The sequence below is a fragment of the Bos grunniens genome, chromosome 19 (assembly GCF_055505025.1).
Source record: "Bos grunniens cultivar Pamir isolate PY7600 chromosome 19, Bosgru_T2T1.0, whole genome shotgun sequence".
In the NCBI taxonomy this organism is placed as follows: Eukaryota; Metazoa; Chordata; class Mammalia; order Artiodactyla; family Bovidae; genus Bos; species Bos grunniens.
In genome coordinates this window covers 30,611,283-30,635,224 of record NC_141183.1, presented here as the reverse complement: position 1 = coordinate 30,635,224, position 23,942 = coordinate 30,611,283, and the positions used below count along the sequence as shown (strand labels likewise).

Below are 23,942 nucleotides of genomic sequence, written 5' to 3'. Positions count from 1 at the left end.
AGTCACTTTCCACCCATCGTGTATCATTTGCCAGGATGGCCCTAACAAAGTACCCTAGAGAAGACAGCCACCTTCTCCCTGTGTCTTCACCTGGTCTGTCCTCTATGTATGTCAACATCTAAGGTGTCCTCCTCTTATAAGGACTCTAGTCATGCTTGATTAAGACTCACCTATACGGCCTCATGGTAACTTACCTCTTTAAGAATCCTGCATCTTTATACATCCCATTCTGAGGTACTGGGGTTAAGACTTGAACATGGGAATTTTAGAGAACACACTTCAGCCCATACCACATCCCTACACAGAACAGTGTTGGAGGACTTGGTAATTAATGAGCAATTATTCAAAGGGAAGGAAAATTTGAGAGGAGAGAATTGGAGCTTCACTCCTAAACTCCCTTCCCCCCAAAGGAAGAGACTTGGGGTTTCTGGGCTCCTTCCTTTTTCCTTTTGGGGTGACATACATATTCAAACCATAGAAGCCAGTGAACACTAGTGCCTGAGAGAAGGAATGTCTTTCTCTACTTTTTCATACTTTGGTTCACAGAAGAATGGACTTTCTCTCTCCTCCCTATAGACAACTTTTAAAGGGGCCCTGGCTGACTTTTCTCTCCCACTTCCCAGGGTCCTTCCCCCAGGTAAGAATGGGATCACTGACCCATCGAACATGAAATTCATTCATGGCACTGGGGTCACTGGGTTCAGACCACTGCTCATGGGCCCACACTGTGGTATTTTCAGGGGATTATATGTAAGGCCAGCTAGTTATCCTCACTCCTGGGTGACAGACAGTAGCTGAGGGACTTCCCTGTGGTGGTCCAGTGGTTAAGAACAGACCTTCCAGTGCAGAGGTCGTGGATTCAATAGCTGGTCAGGGAACTAAGATCCCCCATACCTAGGGGGCAACTAAGCCCACACACTGCCGCTACTGAGTCCATGTGTCCCAGCGAAAGATCCCATGTGCTGCACCTAAGACCCAAAGCAGCCAAATAAACACGTAAATAAAATAGAACAGGGCGGGAAAAGTCAGTAGCTGAGTCAGGAATTTTCAAGGCCGTGCCTCTCTCTCTCTCCATTGCCATCTGAGAATGTGGTCCCAGATTTCAATTCTGGGGTAAAAGCCAGGAAGTGAGAGACCCCTGTCTTTGATCCCAAGCTTGAGAACCCTCTTCTAATTACCCACACTTTGCATTGGGATATTGGGCTCTGAACTGGTGTACTCAATATGCCATTAAAAAAGGAAGCATGCAAATGAAAATGTTTCTCTGTTGTTTAGTGAGACCTGTGTATATAATAAATAGCAGGAGGAGAGAATGTCCCTCCCAACGTCTTTTCACACCATGATAATTAGAAGGTTAAAGGGAGGATTAATTAAAATAATTGGGGCATCTCTTGCAATAAAGGCCAAAAAAACCCCACAAATTGGTTGGAGGTATTGAGAAGGACATTGTCTGATAGAATGGGGGATCATATTCTCTGAGGAACTACAAGCTTTGAACTTTTCAGATCGTCCCCATTTCCTAAAAATAAAGACAGAAAGTTTTCTACATTATCTGTCTCTAGGGGTACTGAGTGTTGCTTATACTATTTCCACAAGTCAACTTTTACTGAACATCCTGTTCAAGGACATCTACCTAATTCATTTAAGAACTTCGTTTTATTTTCTCTTTAAATTTTTTTTTTCAAAAATTTGTCATTGTTTTTTGTTATCACTCTGCTGTTTTAAATCCTCGGTTCACAGAAAAGAATCAACGGCTCCAAGGTGGTTTGTTAAGAATAAGAGTATATTGAAAATAGTAATGTTAATACTAGAGCTCAGAATAGCATCATAAATATAAATAGGAAAGAGGATTCCAGTACAGTTCAACTATAGACTATGAATCTGCATGTGCCAGAGCCGTGATAGGAAAACAGATTTCCCACAAACAACTCCAACTGGAGGGTTGAATGAAAAGTCTGACAAGTGAGTTTTTAAATTGGATTTCACTGGATGAAGGAATTTCTTTCTTTCTATTTCTGCACTGATTTGTCCTGATCAGAAACTTCGCTAAATAGGAGTATGAAGATTTTGCATCATTTTTCACCAGTGACCTCTTTAATAAACCCACTGAGCAATTTTTTTCTAGAATGACCACAAAATACTGCTTTCCAGTCTTCAATGGAATCTTTTTCTCTAAGAAGTCTAAAACTTCAAAGCCAACATTCAAAGCCTTCTCCAAAGCATCAACAGGTTGAGTCAAAATATTTTCCCAAAGTTCACAAAACCAATTTCATAGCCTTTGACACATTTGTACTCAGAGAGTAAGTCAAATGAGCATGTGGAAATCATTAGGGCATTCACTACCCATTTCTAGTTCTCTGCCTCCTGCGTGCCTGACAGCACTGCATCTCTCAGCTGCCTCTGAAGTCAGGCACAGCCACATGACCGGCTTCAGTCTGGAAAAAAAGGTGGATAAACAATTTTCAGAGTTCTCTCTAGCCTGCTGCCAGGACTTGTCCATGTTCCAGCAGTGGCTGTTTCACCACCCTGGATCTCAGAGTAAGGATGATGTACAGCAGTCTTCAACTGCCTCGTGCCAGTCACAAACTTTGCTGAGTGAGATCAGGGGCTCACTTGTTACTGCAGCATAACTTAGCTCAACCTGACTGATGTGTAGTGATGGGATTTATTCATCAGTTCAGTTCAGTTCAGTTCAGTCGCTCAATCGTGTCCGACTCTTTGCGACCCCATGAATCGCAGCACGCCAGGCCTCCCTGTCCATCACCAACTCCCGGAGTTCATGCAGACTCATGTCCATCGAGTCGCTGATGCCATCCAGCCATCTCATCCTCTGTCGTCCCCTTCTCCTCCTGCCCCCAATCCCTCCCAGCATCAGAGTCTTTTCCAATGAGTCAACTCTTTGCATGAGGTGGCCAAAGTACTGGAGTTTCAGCTTTAGCATCATCCCTTCCAAAGAACACCCAGGACTGATCTCCTTTAGAATGGACTGGTTGGATCTCCTTGCAGTCCAAGGGACTCTCAAGAGTCTTCTCCAACACCACAGTTTAAAAGCATCAATTCTTCGGTGCTCAGCCTTCTTCACAGTCCAACTCTCACATCCATACATGAGTGGACACCAGATGGATGATGCCCTGTATTAATAACATCTAATGTGAAAGAGCAACGTCATGAAGGCTGGTGGTAAGGCTTGTGTTTGTTTTTGGTTTGTGGTTGGATAAAACCCTGGTGTACCAACTTTTGAACTCACTTGGAATACGAGTGAATATCTCAAGGAAGAAAAAGCTGACAACTTTTTCTGTTGGAAACTTATAGTACAGAAGAGGTATTTATTTTAGTGAGCAATTATTGTGTGAGTCATGCTGAGGACTGGAAAATGTGCGTTGGGAACACTAGCTAAGTAGGTATGGTGAGAGAAGGAGCTGGTGAAAATAAATGTTGGGATTACCAGTGTGTGTGTTATTCATGACGCAGTAAAGCAGGGAAGATGCTCAAACTGGAAATTTAAATCAAGCGGTGCCCATTCAGCATAGGCCTTTTGACACAGGGTGTGAAGGTATCAGCAGGAGGTATAAGATTTTATTCTCTACAATAGACTGTATTGAGTAAAAGGCACTCAAATGAGTATTTGAATTTAGGAATGAGCGTTTAGATTTTTAAAAAACATTACTTCATGGCACTGATAATATCTCTTAAGCCCAACTCAGTGATGCCCAGGGCAACAACAGACTGGTTCCAAATAGGAAAAGGAGTTCGTCAAGGCTGTATATTGTCAACCTGTTTATTTAACTTATATTCAGAGTACATCATGAGAAATGCTGGACTGGAAGAAACACAAGCTGGAATCAAGATTGCCGGGAGAAATATCAATAACCTCAGATATGCAGATGACACCACCCTTATGGCAGAAAGTGAAGAGGAACTCAAAAGCCTCTTGATGAAAGTGAAAGTGGAGAGTGAAAAAGTTGGCTTAAAGCTCAACATTCAGAAAACGAAGATCATGGCATCCAGTCCCACCACTTCACAGGAAATAGATGGGGAAACAGTGGAAACAGTGTCAGACTTTATTTTTCTGGGCTGCAAAATCACTACAGATGACGACTGCAGCCATGAAATTAAAAGACACTTACTCCTTGGAAGGAAAGTTATGACCAACCTAGATAGCATATTCAAAAGCAGAGACATTACTTTGCCAACAAAGGTTCGTCTAGTCAAGGTTATGGTTTTTCCTGTGGTCATGTATGGATGTGAGAGTTGGACTATGAAGAAGGCTGAGCACCGAAGAATTGATGCTTTTGAACTGTGGTGTTGGAGAAGACTCTTGAGAGTCCCTTGGACTGCAAGAGGATCCAACCAGTCCATTCTGAAGGAGGTCAGCCCTGGGATTTCTTTGGAAGGAATGATGCTGAAGCTGAAACTCCAGTACTTTGGCCACCTCATGCGAAAAGTTGACTCATTGGAAAAGACTCTGATGCTGGGAGGGATTGGGGGCAGGAGGAGAAGGGGACGACGGAGGATGAGATGGCTGGATGGCATCAGCGACTCAATGGACATGAGTCTGCATGAACTCCGGGAGTTCGTGATGGACAGGGAGGCCTGGCGTGCTGCGATTCATGGGGTCGCAAAGAGTCGGACACGACTGAGCGACTGATCTGATCTGATCACACTATATATTTGGAAATTCATGAGGATTTTTCAGGAGATGGACAATTGGTATAAATGAATAAGTGAGTGCTAGTCACTCAGTCAGGTCCAACTCTTTGCGATCCCAGGGACTACAGCCTGCCAGGCTCCTTTGTCCATGGAATTCTCCAGGCAAGAATACTGGAGTAGGTTGCCATTTCCTTCTCCTGGTATAAATGACTTAATAGCAAAGAATTTGACTCTTTCCCAGTACCTGTTGATTTTTTTTCCATTATTAGAGGAAGAGAGAGATGACATTGTTGGGTAGACAACATCTTAAAACTGCAACCAAAATGATGTCACAGAATTTGAAAAATTAAAAAACTCAATTCAACCAAAAAGTGCATGAGGAAATGTTCACTGATCCTTCCCAGTTTTTGACTTTCACTTTTATTGTTCTTCTGGATGTTTGAATAGATACAGAGAGTGTATACTTTCATGATACTTAAAAATCTATAGTCATCTATAATTTATACTAATTTGTCTTACTAAATTACAACCTAAATTAATTTTTTTGGCAAATTGCTATTTATTGAGTGATCCATCCTCCCTCCTACCATTATGGAGCATCGATTTTATTAGATCCACATATATAAGGGCATGATTTTGGACTTTCCTGTTTCAGTGATCTGTCTGCCTATCTCAGCTTTAATTACTATAATTTTAAAATGCTGCTTCTGTAATAAGTAAAAGTAGCTGAAAGATTTTTAAGGACACTTAGAGAAGTCTTACCTTAGAGTAACTTTAAAATTGTTACCAAGTAACTCATCTCTTTAGAAGGTAATATACGTAATCTGACTCCTCCAGTCTGATTTCTTCCTCTCTTCCTTGGCTTCTTCTCTATACTTGCAAACGTGAACAACGTATTCATATCTTGAAGAAATTTGCACTGTCTTGGATGTTGCAATCCTGCTTTGTCCCCAGCAGCTCTGGACATCTTCTGGGTGTGGGAGAAAGGAGCCCTTAATGAGAAAAAACCTCAACACGTGGTTTTCCTAGAAGCTCTCCCATCTTTCCGTTCTGACCACCACAAGTGTATCCTTCCTTCTTCCTCGGTACCTTCCACTGAGAAGTTCGTCAGAAGCTTCTCTGGCCTCTTGCTGCCAATAGCTCAAATCGAAATCTCTCAGCCTGGAACTCAGGACCACCAGAGTAAGAGCACAAACTTACTTGGCAGCATCCATACCCATTGCCACCCTAGTTAACATTTGGCCTGAAAGGGTCTGCGTTTCAGTAGCTGTGTGATCTTGGGCCCTTAGCCTCACTCCCTACAAACCCTGAAGTCCACCAGGAAGTGGCTTAGCCAGTGGGATATTGAGTGTGTCAGACAGTGAGGAACCTGCGGGATTGGGAGCCCCGTCTTTAGCACACATGCAGAACACGGCCCATCTTGTAGAGTGGTGGTGGCAACACCTCTAGGCTCCTGGAGGTAAACACTGGGACCCTCCCTTTTTCTTCTGTGTTCTTAGAGGTCACCAAGTGGTTCTCTTTTCTCATTGCTCACCCTTTTTTGACCCAATGAAACTATTTTATTTCTTGGCATCCCCATACCTGCAATTACCCTTAATAGATGCTCTATAAAGCTTTGCAAATAAATAGAGACCACATGGCCACAACACAGAGAAAAGATCCCTGAGAGTCAGAAGGTCTGAGCTTCATCTGGATTTGTCCTCTTCCAGTTCTGTGGTACTGAACCACTAAATAGCTTTCCTGAGTTCCAGTGCCCTACATTTTCATTTGAAGTGGTGTTAATTTTCTGTATTTAAGAGTCACATGTGGCTGGTGGCTACTCTTTTGGACAGAGAAGACATAGGACATTTCCATCACTGCAGAAACCTCTACTGGACGGTGCTGAGAGTTAATACAGCACAAGAAGAAGATGCTGTGGCTGGCAGACATGTCATAAGATAGTCTTTATGGGAAATGCCTGGAATAGAAGCTTCACGGTCAGCAGGAACACGGCTGCATTGAATGGGAGAGATGGTCAGTGTCTGTGAGAGGCACTCCAGGGCTTCAGAGGAATTAGATTAGCGGAGATTCAGAAAAGCAACTGAGAAACCTCATCGGAACCATCTGGGAGTCATCTGAGCTCACTGAGTCATAGGGAGGAAGAGGGGAAAGTGGCCCCACCTCATGTGAGAGTCTGCAGCATTAAACTCAAGCTATGGCACAGCTCCCCCAAAGTATTGTGAGGCTTCAAACGGAAAACAGTGGTGTTCAGATCTTTAAGCTTCTTAATCGATTTAAGAAATTGAGCCTGATGAATGCAAGGAAGTGATTACTGGCCTTAAACAGAAATGTTTTGGTGAAGTAACAGAAATGGAAGCCTGATCACAGGAGGCAGAGTGAATGGACACAGCCTATCATGAAAAGACTCTTCACAAATGCAATGAATTCTCCAGCTCCTATATCTAATCTCAGAACCAAGGTCCTATGCCTGCATTCTAGCTGTAACAACTACTGGGGGAAAAAAATCCTAAAAGATGCCTAAAAATAAAAATCAAATTGATAGAAAGAAGGCCAATATCTTCAGAAGCATAACATCTTAAATTCTGAAGCATTGTGCTTTAAAAAGGATATGAAGAACTGGAAAGTTGGAAGGAAGTTCTGGGAAGAAATCAGATTTATTCCTCTTATAATCTGAAACATAATAACAGTACCTTTTATTTGTATGGTACTTTAGAGTTCAAAAATGGCTTTTAATACATCTTTCTCTGAGTTAAAAAAGAAAAAGAAAGAAAAGAAAGAAATTGAGCTTGAGTTGGGAGGCAAAAACATGGTGTTTAGCCCAGAGAAAAGAAGACTGGGAGGACACATATGAGAAATGATACCTTTCCCAACTCAGAAATGTCCTGTTAACCTATTAACCCTCTGTTCAATTCTCAGGATCCTCTTCAAAGGACACCCCTTGGCCAGGTTCTTTGTACCAGCTGTACTGTAAGTTTCTAAAGGGCAACAACCATGACACCACTCCCCTCCAGTCTTCACATCACAACCAGAGCATCCTTCAGGAATTGAGACGATGACCCTCCTTGAGTCACACCCTCCAATGGTTACACATCACAAGTAGGGTCAAGATCAAACTCCCACAGCCAGGACCACCTATGAAAATGCAGGGCTCCTTGTTCAAAAATTATTAAGAATTTCAAGATGGTGACAGCAGAGCACTGGCCCAAGCATGAGCTCCCCTGAGTCCAGGGCCTTGAGTGACTGTGCAGGTCTCGTGCCTATGAAGCCAGCCCTGCCCATTTGTAACTCTCTTATGTTAGTGCTGTCACTCAGTCACGTCTGACTCTCTGATCCCATGGACTATATAGCCCACCAGGCTCCTCTGTCCCTGGGATTCTCTAGGCAAGAATACTGGAGTGGGTTGCCATGCCCTTCTCCAGGGCTTCTTCCTGATCCAGGGATCAAACCCGGGTCTCCTGCCTTGCAGGAAGATTGTTTACTGTCTGAGTCACCAGAGAAGCCCTGTATGAAGCTCCTCAAATGTTCGGGGTCTTTGAAAATGCACTTCTCTGTACCACTGTGGGCTCTCCCACCCCCAGCACATTGCACATTGATCCTGTCCCTTTCAGATAGTTGCTTAAATGTCACAATTTCAAGACAGCCTCCCAAGGTTCAATCCCTCTCATAAATTGTCATAATTAGCTTAGTTCTTTGTTAAGAACTAAGGGTTCTTAATTCTTAAATTTGATTGGGTGGCCCGTCAAATTCACTGGGCTGTCACCTCCATGAGGGCAAAGACCATGTCAATCTTGTTTACTGTCTTATTTCCAGAGCTCAATAAGCACAAACACATGGTAGGAACTCAGTAGAAATCTATTGATTCAGTGAATGAATAAAGAATGAACTGCAAATAACCCACATATTTTCTTTTTTTGCAAGTGCAATGTGCCACTTACTGAGAGATCTTCAACTTAGCTATTGAACTTTTGCTATTGATTTCTAACATAATTCCACAGTGATAAGAGAACAGACTCTATGATTTCAATACCTTTAGACCATGAAATTTTTGTACCTTGTTTCTTTTCTTGAACAATAAACACATCTCAAAACTTCTCTAAGAAGGTAATTACTCATCTGACCAACCAGAACTCAAATGACTCTTGAAATTCTCCCTAGGTAGCTATGCATCGGTAGGTTTGAGGTTTTTGTTGACTCCTCATCTCTAAATTTCATAATTAGAGCCCTTTCTACATTCCCTAACACTGCTATTCCACACTGCTTAGTACCCATTTTATTAATACATTCCTGTGTATCCTCAGCTCCTTGCAAACAAAGAAAAATGTGTCCTTAGCTAAGGGTCTTAAAATCCTCAAGATAAGATGAACAGAAACCAAACCAAGGTGAGAAAGGGAGGGACCTACTTCTAAATTCTCTTTTCTGTCTAGAGGAAGTTAGCTATTTCTGTTGCTATAACTCCAGCTCAAGAAGACAGTCCAAAATGCACACATACGGGAAAGAACCTATTTTAGTTAACTAGCACTAAAATGTCGGTGTCACAAAGCACAATCGTTTTCCATTTGCAACTGAACACTCTTAAGGAAAAACATGCTGTCAAAGACACAGGCACATGGAGGGCAATTCTACAGTCCATCAGTATCAATGGCTATTGCCAACAGGATGCTAGAAGAGCTTGATTCCTAGAACTGAGTACCTTCTGTCAAGCTGTTTGAGATTTTTTCCTTCTATCTGTAAAACAGAGTATACACTCAGATATGGTTCTTAAATTCTATTTAAAGATATACTCAAAGAAGTTTAGATCTAGGACTTTGCAATATTTTGGCAAAATTAATTCACTAATATTGATGAGATTGATTGTTCAAAATATTATATCCTCATGAATATCTGTTGGGAAAAATAATACATCGGTCTTAAAATAATTTTCTTTAAACCACCACAAGCTTTGATAACGTCTAATTTATTCTAAACAGTCAGAGTTCCCTCCTCACTGTACCATGGTGTCACTGGAGCTGCTTTTTGGTCTTGATGAGCTCTTTAGAAGCTCTTTGCTAAAAGGAAAAAGTTGGCAGCAGAAAGGGTCTTCTATTAGCTTCCAGCAAAATGAGTGAACAGCAGGGTCCCCAGGGAACCAGCCATCAGTCACAAAACAGAACCCTTCTGATGTCAGAAGAGAAAGATCTGGGTTGAGGGAGAAGTCAGAAGTGTTAGAGCAGAGGCTGCAGAGTCTGTGCTGCTGCTTCTTCATCCTGGGCCCCTGCAGGCTAGACTCCCCTTCGGATGTCTAGATTCTTACCTGTGTGAACACACACGTGGCCCCAGAATCCTTCTCAACATTCTGAGTAAGCACAACTGTGGTCTAGAGCTGGTCCTCAAGATCAGATAGACTTCCCACCCCTGGAGAAGAGATGAAGTAGTGTCTCTTTTCCCCATGAATGCATGAAGGTATAGGGTTCAGGAAATACCATCATGGCACCCTGCGTAGAACGCTGGGTGCGTAATCTCAACAATGCTGGGTCTAGCACCACTAGGAACAGCTGAAGGGCCAGGGCTAGAGGAGTGGACACTGACAAGGTCAAAGGGGACACATCAGTGAGAACCATTCCACCTCCTCCTGCACTGGGTCAGCCCCACATACAAAAGGAAGGACTCCAGCCCCGTTTTCAGGGCAAAACAAAAATTATAACTGAGCACTAGACCCCACATCAGCTATTTACAGCATGAACTCAAGACTCAAAAATGCCTGGCGAGGTGTTTATGACAACACTCTCCAGGGACATAAAAGGAAATTACTAAAATTATAGGTGACTTGGCTATTTAGGGGCAGTTACACACATTTCTAAATCGGAATGATGCTTGGCTGGGTGGAAGCCTTTAACATTCCACAGCCTTTCTTAAAGCCACATAATATTAAAGACAGTTTGAGCCTGAGGACACGAGGCCAGATCACGTGTTGATATTTGCAGACCTGGGATTCTTACACAAGATCACGCTCTGTGAGTCTTGGCTGTTCGTGGGTCCTTGTGTTTGAATATTTGCCCTGGTGAAGTAGTTGTGACATTTAGACCAGAAACCAAATGTTTATTTGTGGAATTTTGCCTTGCCCACGCTTTACCAAAATAACAAGAAAACTAGCCTTTTCCTATGTCTGAACTGCGTCTTCTTCCCATCACATTCTTGTAATCCTGGGAACATATGTTTAAGTAAAAGGACTCCATATTCACACATTCCTCAAAAAAATACAACAAATTATAATTCATGGAAAAAGTAGGCAAGACTTTTCCCGAAACACACAACAAATAAGAAACATGTGGAATTTATGTTTTTTCTCACCATTGTCTAAAAATGATGACCACCAACACTTGATTACTCTAATTGCTAAGTGTTTGGTGGCACGTATATATCTTTGTTTCCATTAGAAGCAAAAGGAGGATGATGAAACCTACAATTTGATGTCTAAAATGATATACTGGGACTACGAAAATAACACGAGGACAAGCTTATCATGTTTATGTCAATCCTACTAGCGTTTTGAGACGTTTTGTGAGGTTGACTAAACCAAGAATTGCTGGAGAAAAAACTTTAGGAAACAGAGATAGAGAGAGAAATAGACTTGGGGTTAGTAGACAGCGGTTAGGACAGAGCAGAAAGAACTCAGGCAGGAAAAGATGCTAATGAGAGAGAGAGATGGGCATGCAAGACGCAAGTAGCGAGAAACAGGAGAGAAGAGACGTCCTTCCCCAACCCCCACCCCCTGTAATTTCATCTCCCCATTTCAGAGTTTCTAGATCAAAGGATTCAAAGCTAGCATGCTCTCTACATCATATCAAATTGAATTCCAGATGGTTAAGTGAAACTTAAGAAGTCATGAACTGAATTAGAAGAAATTATAAGTAAATAATCCTGCGGTGAGAAAGAGCTTTCCTGGTGTAATTCCAAAGAAATAAATCATAATGGAGACATCTACACAGTTCACCCTCTGAACATTAAAAACTATAAGCAAAATGTAAACACAAGAGGCATATAAAGAATGTATGTTCTGTATGTATATGGCTAAGTCTCTTCGCTGTTCACCTGAAACTACCACAACATTGTTAATCACCTATACTCCAATACAAAGTAAAAAGTTTAAAGTTTTTTAAAAAAGACTATATATTCTTGGGAATTCTCTGGTGGTCCAGTGGTTAGGACTCAGCGTTTTCACTGCCTGGGGCCCAGGTTCTAAGACCCTACAAACCGCGGAGCAAGTGCAGCCAAAAGAAAATATGTTCAGCACGTAGGATGAAAATGTGTGTCACAGGATATACAGGGAACTCTTAAAAACAAATGAAGAAAAGATAAATCCTTGGGGGAAACAGGCAAATAACAAGGACAAGCAATTGACCAAAGAAAGTCAAGGACCCAGTAAACAATGTCCTACGTCATCATTTTCCAAAGATGAGATGTGAAAGCAATAGAAGCACTTTCCTGTGATGGGAAAGACGCAGAAAGTCAGGCCCTCTCATGCGCTGGTGGTAGGGATGCTAAGTAACACATTCTCTCAGGAACGCCATTTGACAAAATACCGTAAAAGCCTTTCCCAATGTGTGCCTGAGTTCTGATGTAATGATTACATATCTAGGAACTTAACTTAAGGGAAATATTAAAGATGTTTGCAACTTTGCAGACATTTCACTAACAAGATTCAGTCATGGCTACCTTTTTATAAAGAAAAGTTCCTTTTTATAAAGAGGAATTCCCTGGAGGTCCAGGGGTTTAGGACTCCATGTTTTCACTGCCAAGGGCACAGGTTCAATCCCATCCCTAGTCAGGGAACTAAGATCCCACAAGCTGCACAGTGGAACGAAAAGAGGAAAAAAAAAATAGTTATTAAAAAATACACTAAAAAAGAAGAGTCAGCCACAATAAAAATATCCAATAATGGGGGATAGGACATAAAGCGTTCTAAAAACTCAAGACAATGGAATATTAAAAAGCCATCAAAATGATGCTGTGGAAAGGGATTAAATGACATGGAAAGAGTATACATTTTCAAGTGGAAAAAGCATAAATGAGTTGAGGTGAGCAAGGCTCTGGGGATGGAGTCAGTCACATAATAAGTTTCAGCTTTATAAGGGCTCCTTTATTGGGAATTCCATTTCTGAATGGAAAATGTGCACAAAATCACAGAAATAAAATATATGTATATCGAAACATCTAGTTAGTTTAAAAGTAATTGAAAGTTTTTATTTTTCTCTTTTGCTCATTTGTACTTTCTCTTTTTTATCAAAGTATAGTTGACTTACAGAATTATATTAGAGTCAGGTGTATGACAGTGATTCAGTATTTTTACAGATTATAATCCCTTTAAAGTTACAACATAAAGGCGGTATTTCCCTGTGCTTATGGATTTTATACATAATAGTTTGTACCTCTTAATCCCCTACCCTTCTCTTGCTCCTCCCCCCGCCTTTGCCCACTTGTAACCACTAGTTTATTCTCTGTGAGTCTGTTTGTGTTTTATTAATTTCATTGTTTGTCTTATTTTTCAGATTCCACATATAAGTGATAACATAGTGAAATAAATCAGCCATAGAAAGGGAAATATTCTGTTATCCCTTGTCTGTGTTTTCTGACATTTCCACGAGTGGTATTTATTGTTTTTACAGACACTGAGGCAAGGTTTTAAAAAATGATGCTGTGTATTAACAGCTAATGACAGAAACCCATTTGAATAAGGAAATGAGATTACCAATCAGCAGCATCATCCAAAATGTTATTAATCATGTATTTAAATACAAGCATTACATATTATACCTATTTGTAAATAAACATAAACATTGCATATTACCTATATATGCAAATAAATTTTATATGTACATATATTGTAATAGAAAAAGGACTGGAAACACGTACCATAAAATGCTAACAAGCTTCAGTGATTATTTCTGGGTGTTGTGAAAATAAAGCAATTTTCAGGGGTTCTGTGTGTGTGTGTTCCCTATTTTCCAAAACAGGTATTCAGCAAATGTTTTTCATTTATAATACACAAAAAGTTTTTTTAAAAAATACACAACCCTTGAGATAAGGCAGGACCTCCTACAATGTAAGTGATGTCCCGTTTACTGGTCCATCCAGCATCAGCACCTTTTTGTCACCTTTTTGGACGCTCTGCACTCACAAGTGAGGTGAGCAAGTCCTGCTGATTCATTGCACCATGTCTGGCGTTTCTCCCCTCTTGGTTTCCACGGCCATCTCTCTAATTCAAGACTCTCCTTCCCCAGTCATGGCTTTCACAAGGACATGTCCCCACCCAGAGATGTCCACTGTTCCCCCAATCGACATGGAACTGAAACCCTCCCCCAACATTTCCAGGCGTCTCACCCATCCTATTTCTTCATACACGCCCTCCATTAGGAATCACAGCCAACTGTCCCCTTACTATTGTCCAAAGGCACTCTGTTTTTCCAGCTTCCTTTTTGCTCCAAGAACCCTGACAACCACCTTCCCAGAAACCTTTCTCCTTCTCTCAAAACCCACCTGCCAGGACAGGATCTCTGTCCCCACACCTCAGAGGAAATACACTTCTCCTTTCCAGCCCATTCATGTTACACAGAATAAGAGGAATAATACAAATAAATGTTCTTACCTAGTCTGTTACATTGTATTTATCTAGCTCAGGAGCCTAGTAAATCTAGAGAATGAAGGTTTGGATGCAAAGAAAGGGTTTTCCAAGACAGGACCCCAGTACGTATCTATAAATACGATCCTTTAATAAGTGAGCAGATCATCCCTTGCATAAGCGCAGGCGCAGGGCCCTGGTCCCGCCTGGTCCCGGGAGCGCCACATCTGGTCCGGGGAGAGCACCTAACAGAAGCCCACCAGGCGCAGGGTGCTGGGGAAGCTTCTGCGCATGCTCATGCACTTGTCCTGGTCGATGTACAGGGAGTTGGCCTTGACTGCCAGGTCGTGCTCAAGCGTGGCCTTCGTGTGGGCCAGCGACTGCAGCGTGTCCTCCGCGTCCCTCAGGCGCTGCTGCAGGGTCTGGATGGTGTCGTCCACCTCGTACACCTCGTTCACCAGCCTGCGTGGGGAAGAGGCGCCCGTTAGGTTAGCAGAGGTCAGGCTGGTCATTGCTCCACCGGGGGCGTGTGTGCTTACTGCATTCCCACCGGTCACCCCAACCTCAGAACTACTTCACGTCACACGGGAAACAGTATCGGTGTGCAGTTGCATGAGACCAGGAGGAAATGTCAAAACCCAAGAGAACATGAAAATGACAATGCATGAAATCAGCTACATGAGCCATGAAACAAGTTGCAGTTCTGATTGTGCTGCTGATGAAAAACATGAAACATTTTCCTTAAGACTGAAAGGAAAAAAGGCATGATTTTATATTAAAAAAAAATCTAGCATCTCCCTCTCAAATTATTTTAATCCACATTGTTTTCATTTTCATTTCTTTAATTATCAGTGAACCTTTCTTCAATGTCTATTGGGCATTTGCAATTCTGCAAAAACAATTTGGCAAGTGTTTTCCCCAATTTGTTTTTGACTTTTAATCAGCTTATGATAGTTTTGTTAAAAGTAAGATTTCAATTTTTAGTAAGATGTCTTTGTGATTTCTTCTATTGTATTTATATTTAGAAGCCTTTTCTCTTCCCAAAGAACAATTAAGCAAGGACTCCTTTACAGTCTGACCTGGCCAATAGTATCCAAAGGATATGACCACATGGTCAGTCAAGAGAAAGAATATGAAACAGGTTACAAAATGACAATAATAATGATCATTAATTTATTGACTGCATTAGTGTATGTGTATATATGTATATATATATATATACATGCATGCACGCTCAGTCACTCAGTTGTGTCTAACTCTGTGACTCCATGAACTGTAGCCCACCAGGCTCCTCTGTCCATGGAATTTTTCAGGCAAGAATACTGGAGTGGTTTGCCATTTCCTCCTCCAGGGGATCTTCCCAACCCAGGGATCAAACCCACATCTCCTGTGTCTCCTGAACTGGCAGACGGATTCTTTACCACCGAGCCACCTGGGAAGCCAGTGAAAACACCAACTCCAAATTCATCAAATTTTGACCAGCGATTAAAAGCTAGTTTTCCTTATTTGGAGGTTCATTTATCAGGAGACTGGAGTGCATGAAATTAACTAAAATGTACCATAATCTAAAGAGAAGAGTGACAGTAAACAAATAGGATGGGGACATCCCTGGAGCTAGAAAATGATCTCATGATCATAGAAGAATATTTAGACCATGTTTAAATCGTTATACCAAGGCCATCTTATAGCTCCACAGAACTTTGCAACTGAAAAATAAATGTGAGAGGTCATTAAGCCACGTTTCCTTGTTTTACAGTTGAAGAAACTAAACACCCCAGGGACTGATGAACTGCCCTCCCTGCAGGCACATATCCATGTTTATACACAGCATGGTCATCCAGGAAGATGGAAGGAAATCAGGGGCCTTGACAACCATAATAAAGAACTGGGTCCCATTTCCTGCCCGACCCGCTCAGCATCCAGAAGCAGAGAGCAGGGAAGTTGGCCTCTGCACTCTCTCCTACTCATGAATTTGAACAAAGTGAAGAGTTTGACATAGAAGGATAAAAGAATGATTTCTTCATTGTGTTAACTTGTGTTGAATAATATTAAGTGAGAACAAGAAGAAATAACATCAATGTCTGATGATAACAGACACCATAGCTGGATGATGGGGTACTACACAGTCATACCTTTTACAAAAGAATTTGTTCTTGCCTTGGGATTCCCTGGTGGCTCAGTGGGTAAAGAATCAGCTTGCAATGCAGGAGACGTGGGTTCTATCCCTGGGTCGGGAAGATTCCCTGGAGGAGGGCATGGCAACCCTTGTCTAGAAACCTATGGACAGAGGCGCATGTCGGGCTACGGTCCATGGGGTCCCAAAGAGTTGGACATGACTGAAGTGACTGAGCATGCATGCACATGGGGAAAGAGACTCAGAATATAATGTTGGTTGAAAACATTAAGCTATTTGGGAGCCTCCTGCAGCCATCCCAAGGTTGGGGTCACTGCAAAGCACCCCCAAAAGGCTCATGGAGGCAACGACAAGCCTGTGCACACCCACACCATGACTTCATCTGAGAACCTAACCTGTTTTCTTATGTTGCAAGGGGGAGGGGAGGAATTAAACTTTTGTGCGAAAGTTTCCTTTGGTCTAAAATCAGTAAATGCAGCATCTGAGAACAGAGCTAAAAGCATATTTTGTTGTTGTTGTTGTTAAGATCAAGTTGGATTTTAAAAGTTAAGTTATTTTTTGAAGATCCCAGGGTTTACAATACCACTAGCAAAGAAACAGGTCTTCAGAGAGACTGTTGGATAGGGCTGGTGGTAGGATTTACGAGGGCCCGTTGTTTATAATCACACCGGCCTGCTTCTCGTCTCGCATCCTTCACTGAACTGTTTTCACTGCTTCAAAAGGAACTCTGAACCCGAAGGTAGGGACGGAGCAGGATTATATGAGTCTTTACTCCTCCAAGCCAAATATGTTAGTCTAGTGGGAAATTTATCTGTGAGAGATCTTCTGAAGAAAGACACATTAAAATATCAATTTCTTAAAAGGAATACAATTTCTTAAAAAGATACTTAGAATGCAGGCAGCTAGCATCCTTGTTTCCCTATTGCTGTGTGAAGGCAGCGCAGAGGTATTACGCCTCCCTCAACTTGCGCCATTACAAATACATTTTTCCTCCTCTTTCAAGGCCACGTTCCCCTCTCAGTTTCCTTATTTTTTTGGCAGATGGCAGAGAGCCATTCCGCTGGAACCACTCCTTCTGGGGGAAATCACAGAACTGAAAAACAGTTTGCATTCAAATACAAATAAAACTACCATCGTTTGAAAAAAAAAAATCAAGATGAAGTACAGCAGAGCCTGGTCTGGCCTACCACCAAGGATGCCAAGAATGTTTAGAATTGCTCTTGAAAGAACCCATTTAGAAAAACTTCAAATGCAAAGCAAAGTGTTGAAATGAAAACAGCACTTCTTCTCTGTCCCCACTCCCCTGAGTTCACGGTTCTTATGTTTTCTTCACCCAGACAGCCAAAGGCTGCTTTCAGAATGCTCGATGAGAAAGAAAAATAATCCCCTCCCTCAATAATCATCCTCAATTCCACAGTTGTTCCTCTAGGACCATATTTTTGGCAACGATATTTTAACAAGAAATCTTTATGGAAACAAAAGCAGGTTTTGTCCTGAAGTTGGTAAAGGAGCAGAGGAAATAGACACATGGCAGGGTCGCCAGGAAGTAAAGGAAAAAAAAAAAAAAGCAAATTCTGCTCAGCCAGGAAGGGCAAGAAAAGAAGAAAATGCATTCAGCATCTTAGAAGTGGCTGTAAACACCTCACTGTCTGATAACTGCAAAGTCAAATTTGACCATGACCCAAGCCCTTCTAGAAAGCAACCCTGGCTGGTCTGATGGCAGCCTGGACAATTTCTCTCGCCCTGCCTCTATTTCGATGACTTTGCAGAAATTGTCAGAGCATGAAACTGCAGCTCAGCTTTTCCTAATAATATTTGCATAAAACCACAATTCATGATCTACTGGCCAAATGGGTGTGACCCCACTCAATACCAGGTTCCTGTAATAAGCAGACACTTCCGACTGGCTGCCTCCAGAGTGGAGGCCCACTTATCCTCCGAGATGGGCTGTGTGTGAGTCGGGGTTCTGCGGAACCCACTTGGATAAAGGTGGCCTGGGTGGGTGGCCTCCTCCAAGGGATGGCCAGACGACAGCTCCACTGAGAGAAAGGCAGCTGCTGCGGGAGATGAAAGCCAGTGGCATGTGGTCTAGAGCCCGTCTCTCAGTATCCAACACAGACAACATGCGTGCTGCCCGTGGAGGGGGCTCTGCAGTGATGCTTCCTCTGTGAGCCTCAGGTTCATCATCTTCTCCGAGAGCCAGATGTAGCCTGTGCTCGGCTAAGATATCCCATGGCAATCCAGAAGCCAGAGGAGCTCAGGCCTAGGACTGGGGGTGCCAGGGGCCCCACCCAATGAAAGAGAAGCAGAAGCAAATCGCTGGGTTGGCTGAACGGAGCTCAGCAGCAGACAGACAAGGATTCTAACTATCCTTCCAGCAGGTGCCAGCCAGGCCACGTCACTCAGCTCACGTCTGCCTCAATTTCCCTATTTATAAGGTGAAGATCATGCAGGAGGTAAAGTGTGCAGGACAGCGCCCAGCACAGAATAAGATCAATAAATGACAATGGCCCTGGTGATTGTCAGGCTTCCCTGGTGGCTCAGACAGTAAAGTACCTGCCTGCAATGCAGGAGACCTGGGTTCAATCCCTGGGTCGGGAAGATCCCCTGGAGAAAGAAATGGCGACTCACTCAAGTATTCTTGTCTGGAGAATTCCATGGACAGAGGAGCCTGGTGGGCTACAGTCCAGGGGGTTGCAAAGAGTCGGACTTGACTGGATGACTAACACTTTCATGGTGATTGTCAGCATCACCACCTTTATCATCTTCATCATTTCCGGCCTCACAAAACTGCCCCCCCCACATTGGACATATGTATACCTACGGCTGATTCACATCGATGTTTGACAGAAAACAACAAAATTCTATAAAGCAATTATCCTTCAATTAAAAAATAAAAAAGACCCGCCCCCTTTCCTTCGCTCCGGGGAACACACAGCCTCACCCTCCTGCTTGTTCCCTGGGTAAGAGCTCAGAGTCCTTTTGTCCCTAGATAGAAGGGAACTCTATCATGGAGCAGGGCAGATGACAAGGCCAGTGGCCTCTCCCCTCTGCACAAGTTCAAGTGCTGCCCCATCGCTCCTCCAGTTGATATAAATTTGACTTGCTTCTACACAAATTGTTTCAAGACCTAAGAAGAGCCATAATGAAATCCAGAAAGAGGCAGACAGACTGGTACTGAGAAATTAGAAATAAAGCCAGAATGGGGGTGAGGGTGGCCAAGTCCACATGAGGCCATCTAAAAGGAATCTTCCAGGTTAAAATGATAAGAATAAAATATACCTAGTGTCCGGGCACATGTGGGAGATGCTTGATGAAGACCAGCTGCTTTCAAGTTCTACTGAGAACAAGAACAAACTGAAATGAGCTGAGATGAGCTGTTGAGGTTTAGGGAATCCTAAGGATGCTCTGAAGGACCAGGGCAGGTATTAGCTCCCCAAAGTGGTGAAAGAGAGCAGCGGTGAGAGCAGACAGATGGGGTCTGGGGAGCTGGTGCCCAAAGTCCCTTTTCTTATGAGTCCGGGGGACTGAGAAGCTCATAGTGGCCAACCTCTGAGCTGCTTCCAAGACAGGAATCTGGAAACCCCAGAGACTCTAGGCAGATGTAAAGGAACCCAGCGCGTCCTCCATCTGCTGAAGGAGGCTAAATGTTTGTTAACACTTTTCTTGTATGTAGCGTTGATGTCATTTCCTTTTTTCTCTATCCGTGGTAAAATACACATAACACAGAATTTACCATCCCAGCTCTTAAGTTTGTGGCATTAATACCCTCACAATCTTGTGCATCCATCACCAACTTCTACACTTCGAGAACTTATCATCATCCCAAGCTGCAAATACTAACACCATTACTGACACTTTAAAGAAGGCTCCTGTCAAAGCTATGGTCTTTCAAGTAGTCATGTATGGATATAAGAGTTGGACCATAAAGAAGGCTAGACACTGAAGCATTGATGCTTTTGAATTGTGGTATTGTAGAGGACTCTTGAGAGTCCCTGGGACTGCAAGGAGATCAAATCAGTCAACGCTAAGGGAAATCAACCCTGAATACTCATTGGAAGGACTGATACTGAAGCTGAATCTCCAACACTTGGGCCACCTGATGTAAACAGCCAACTCACTGGCAAACATCCTGATGTTGGGAAACATTGAAGGCAAAAGGATAAGAGGGTAGCAAAGGACAAGCTGGTTGGATAGCATCACCAATTCAATGGACATGAACTTGAAACCTCCAGGAGATGGTGAGGGACAGGGATGCCTGCCATGCTGCAGTTCATGGGGTCACAGAAAGTCGGACATGATTTAGTGACTGAACAACAATGACAACAAAAAAGTCTGCAGCACCAAGACCATCACTAGGTTCCCCCACATCCCCGAGTTGGCGGACACACCTTTGAAAGCAGCTCAAAGCTGCAGGCAGGCTGGGGGCTTCCCCAGAAGAGCCCAAGCAGACCCAGGAGGCGCCCCCCACCATCACCATGACCCCAGCCTGGTCCTCCCCACCTCTTGCCACCCACTCACCGCAGCTGAGCCATGTCTCTGCACAGTTCTATGTTGGGTCTCCTGGTCCGCTCGTCCAGACGGGTCTGAGCCACCTTCAGGAAGGCAGACTTCTCCACGATGGCCTTCTTGATGGATTCAATAGTCATCTCTGTCTGGAAAATCTCCTGCAGAGTCTGTACCAAGAGAAGCAAATGCCTGAGGCTTTGGTGCTGAGCCACCAACAACCTGCTTCCCACCCTGTGCATCTGGGACCCAGACTTGTCCTCTGCTGGGAACAGGGGTTCTCTGGGGGCCTCCTCCTTTCAGTGCCATCTGGGACCTGTGGTGGGAGGTACGGCACCTGCTCGCACCCTCCAGAGAGCATCCTCCAGACGTGGCATGTGAACACTGACACCACAGAAATGGGCAAATGCTGCAAACCCAAGCTCGCTGTCCTCCTTTCCCCAGATCACGGGCTGTTAGACATTGACTAGTGCACATTTGTACGTGACCCAGAGAAAAGGGGGGCCAGGAACTTTGAGGGCACCCACTTCCCTCCCAAATTTGTATGCCCTTAAGTCTTTATCTTCCTGCTGTCTCTTCTCACTAATCTTAAAGAGGTTTTCCTGCCAATGGAGGATTTGCCTTGAAGCAAGTCAAGGTCAAGCTTTAGGGTGTCTCCATGGAAGGGAGGAGCGCTGGCAGTCTGGTAAGCCCAAATTTATATTCATTTTGCCTTAGAAAAGGGTTGCCCCAGTTACCTAAACCTGAATCCCTCCCCACCTGGGAAGCCCTTGAAGAGGTAACGAAGTTAAAATGAGGTCATTAGGGTTGGTCCTAATCTAGTCCAACTGGTGTCCTTATAAAAAGAAGAGACTGAGACAGACATGCATGCAGGGGAGACCACGTGATGATGCTGGGAGAGAGTGACCATCTACAAGTCTAGGAGAGAGGACTTAGAAGAAACCAACCCTACTGATAACTTGACCTCAGACTTCAGCCTCCAAGACTGTGAGAAAATAAATGTCTGTTGTTTAAGCCGCCCTGTCTGAGTGCTTTGTTATGGCAGCCTGAACAAACTTAATACAGCGGTAAATAAAAATCTGTTGAACAAAGGGACTCCATCGTGTCACTTTCTAAAACGCCTTTAGATGATCTCTCACTGGCCAGGGGACCATGCCTCTAGATGACCTCTCACTCCCCTTTAGATGCCCAGGGAATCGTAACCCTTCCCATCAGTGAGATCCACGGTCTGGCTCCAGCTAGTTTTCCAAGCTTCTCTTTCAGGACACACACTGTCCATGCCAGCCAGACCAGGCTCTTTACAGACCTGACTCAGCCCCTGATCTGCCCCCTCTCGAGGCTTTGTTCATGATACTGCCCCACCCGAATGTTTGCTTCTTTCTCCAAACCCCGAAAACAATTTCTTTATTGGCTATTTGGCAACCACAACTTGTAATTTTCTATTGTTTTTAATTGTGTGTGAGCTTTTCAAGTTACACACACCTTCTCTACAAATATAAGCTTCCTGGAACAAAAACTACCTTTCATCCATCTCTCTGCCCTTCTCCGAAGTAGAAGCTGTCTGGCCCAAATGTTTGTGGCCCAAAGAATTCACTGTGAGAAGGGAAGGTGAATTCTTACAGCCTGGGAAGAATGGCGACCTCAATCAAATAGTACCTCCTTAGAGAAACACAGCCAACAGTGTAAGATTCTTAAAAAGAGAAACAGAAAACTATATACAGCATAATCCACAGAAATAATAAGAGCTCCAAGCCCGAAACTAAGTAATATAAGAGCTCCTTGTTTATCTTGAAACCCACGAATTCTGCCTAAATCCTTCATTTTATTGTCCTTATAAAACAAAAGCACTTTAAAAAGTTCAATATCAGAAACATCTTGAACCACCTAATAGTTTCCTGTGTTTGGTTTTATATTCCAGAAAAAAAAGGGGGCTGAAATAATTTAACAGAAAACATCCCTACCAATTCACTTGCTAGTTACATACAGTAATTCATTAAACTTTAATAATAATATTTTTGTAACTGTTAAATAGTAGGAGCCTTTCACAATATAGTGCATTCTTTGTGCTCCCCAAACTGGTGGATTCCAATTTCATTCTGACACCTGGCTACCTGGCTAACATAAATGGTGTGCTTCCTATTGGTTCTCATTTTCTTTAGCCTGTATGGCCAGGAAGTCGTGTGCCTTATGGTGGAGATCTGTGGTCCCAGGGCCCCTGCCCTGTCTCTCTAGGTCAGCCGTGGGGCCCACCCCCCAGTACCAGGCTTACCTTTGCCAGGTGAGTCTGAATCTTATTTTTCGCATCCGCGGTTTCAGCAATGCGGTTGGTGAAAGCCAAGTTCACCTTGTTGAACTGATTCCACATCTCATTGGCTGTCACCACCAGGACGTTTTGGATATCGTCTCTCAGTTTCGCAGAGGCGGCTCGCTCACTCTGGGAGCGAAGAATGTTGTCGTCGGTAAATTTGGCCCAGGACTCGGGCACTGAGACCCTGAAGAGAAAGGAAACAGATCCAGACAACGGAAACAATGATGCATCAGCCTAGACGGTCTGCAGGCAATCGTCCATCCGGCGAAAGGAAAAAAACAAAAAAACAAAAACAAAATCACTTGATTCTGGTTTTATTGCATGAAGTGTAAACAGCAGAGCAAAGCGCCTTTTAAACCTGTCTTAATTGCTCCTTGTTTCACTGCTTACTCTGGAAAGCCACAGCATGTATTAAGTTCACTACCAAGGTAGGGGGAGAAAGGATTGCTGAAGGGTGTGAGTATGTCCATTCATTAGAAAGGTCTCACCAGCCCCATAAGTGTTACGAAAAACTATTCAACCTCAGGACTAATCAAAGAAGTACTGCTGAAAACAGCTTGCTAATGACCCTTTGTCAGAACAGCAAAGAGCTAAGAAAACAATTATTTTCCAGTGAGCATGTTTAGAAACAGATTCGCTCATATCCTGCAGGTATATGCGTTAGTCGTTCAGTTGTGTCAGACTCTTTGCAACGCCAAGGACTGTAGCCCACCAGGCTCTTCTGTCCTTGGGATTTCCCAGGCAAGAAT

The 23,942-nt window shown here is 43.2% G+C and overlaps 1 protein-coding gene across 3 annotated transcripts in view; it reads right to left on the bottom strand.

The window, feature by feature from the left end:
* Positions 1-12,844: 12,844 nt before the first annotated feature.
* TEKT3 (tektin 3) overlaps positions 12,845-23,942 on the bottom strand; it is a 34,695-nt gene continuing 23,597 nt past the window's right edge. For all 3 annotated transcript variants that reach the window (XM_086358749.1, XM_086358751.1, XM_086358750.1), the window contains 3 exons: positions 23,155-23,377; positions 20,901-21,055; positions 12,845-14,707 (listed from right to left, as the gene is read on the bottom strand). In XM_086358749.1, coding sequence (XP_086214875.1) covers positions 14,491-14,707; positions 20,901-21,055; positions 23,155-23,377 — 595 coding nt within the window. In that variant the 3' untranslated portion in view covers positions 12,845-14,490. The remainder of the gene's footprint in view (positions 14,708-20,900; positions 21,056-23,154; positions 23,378-23,942) is intronic.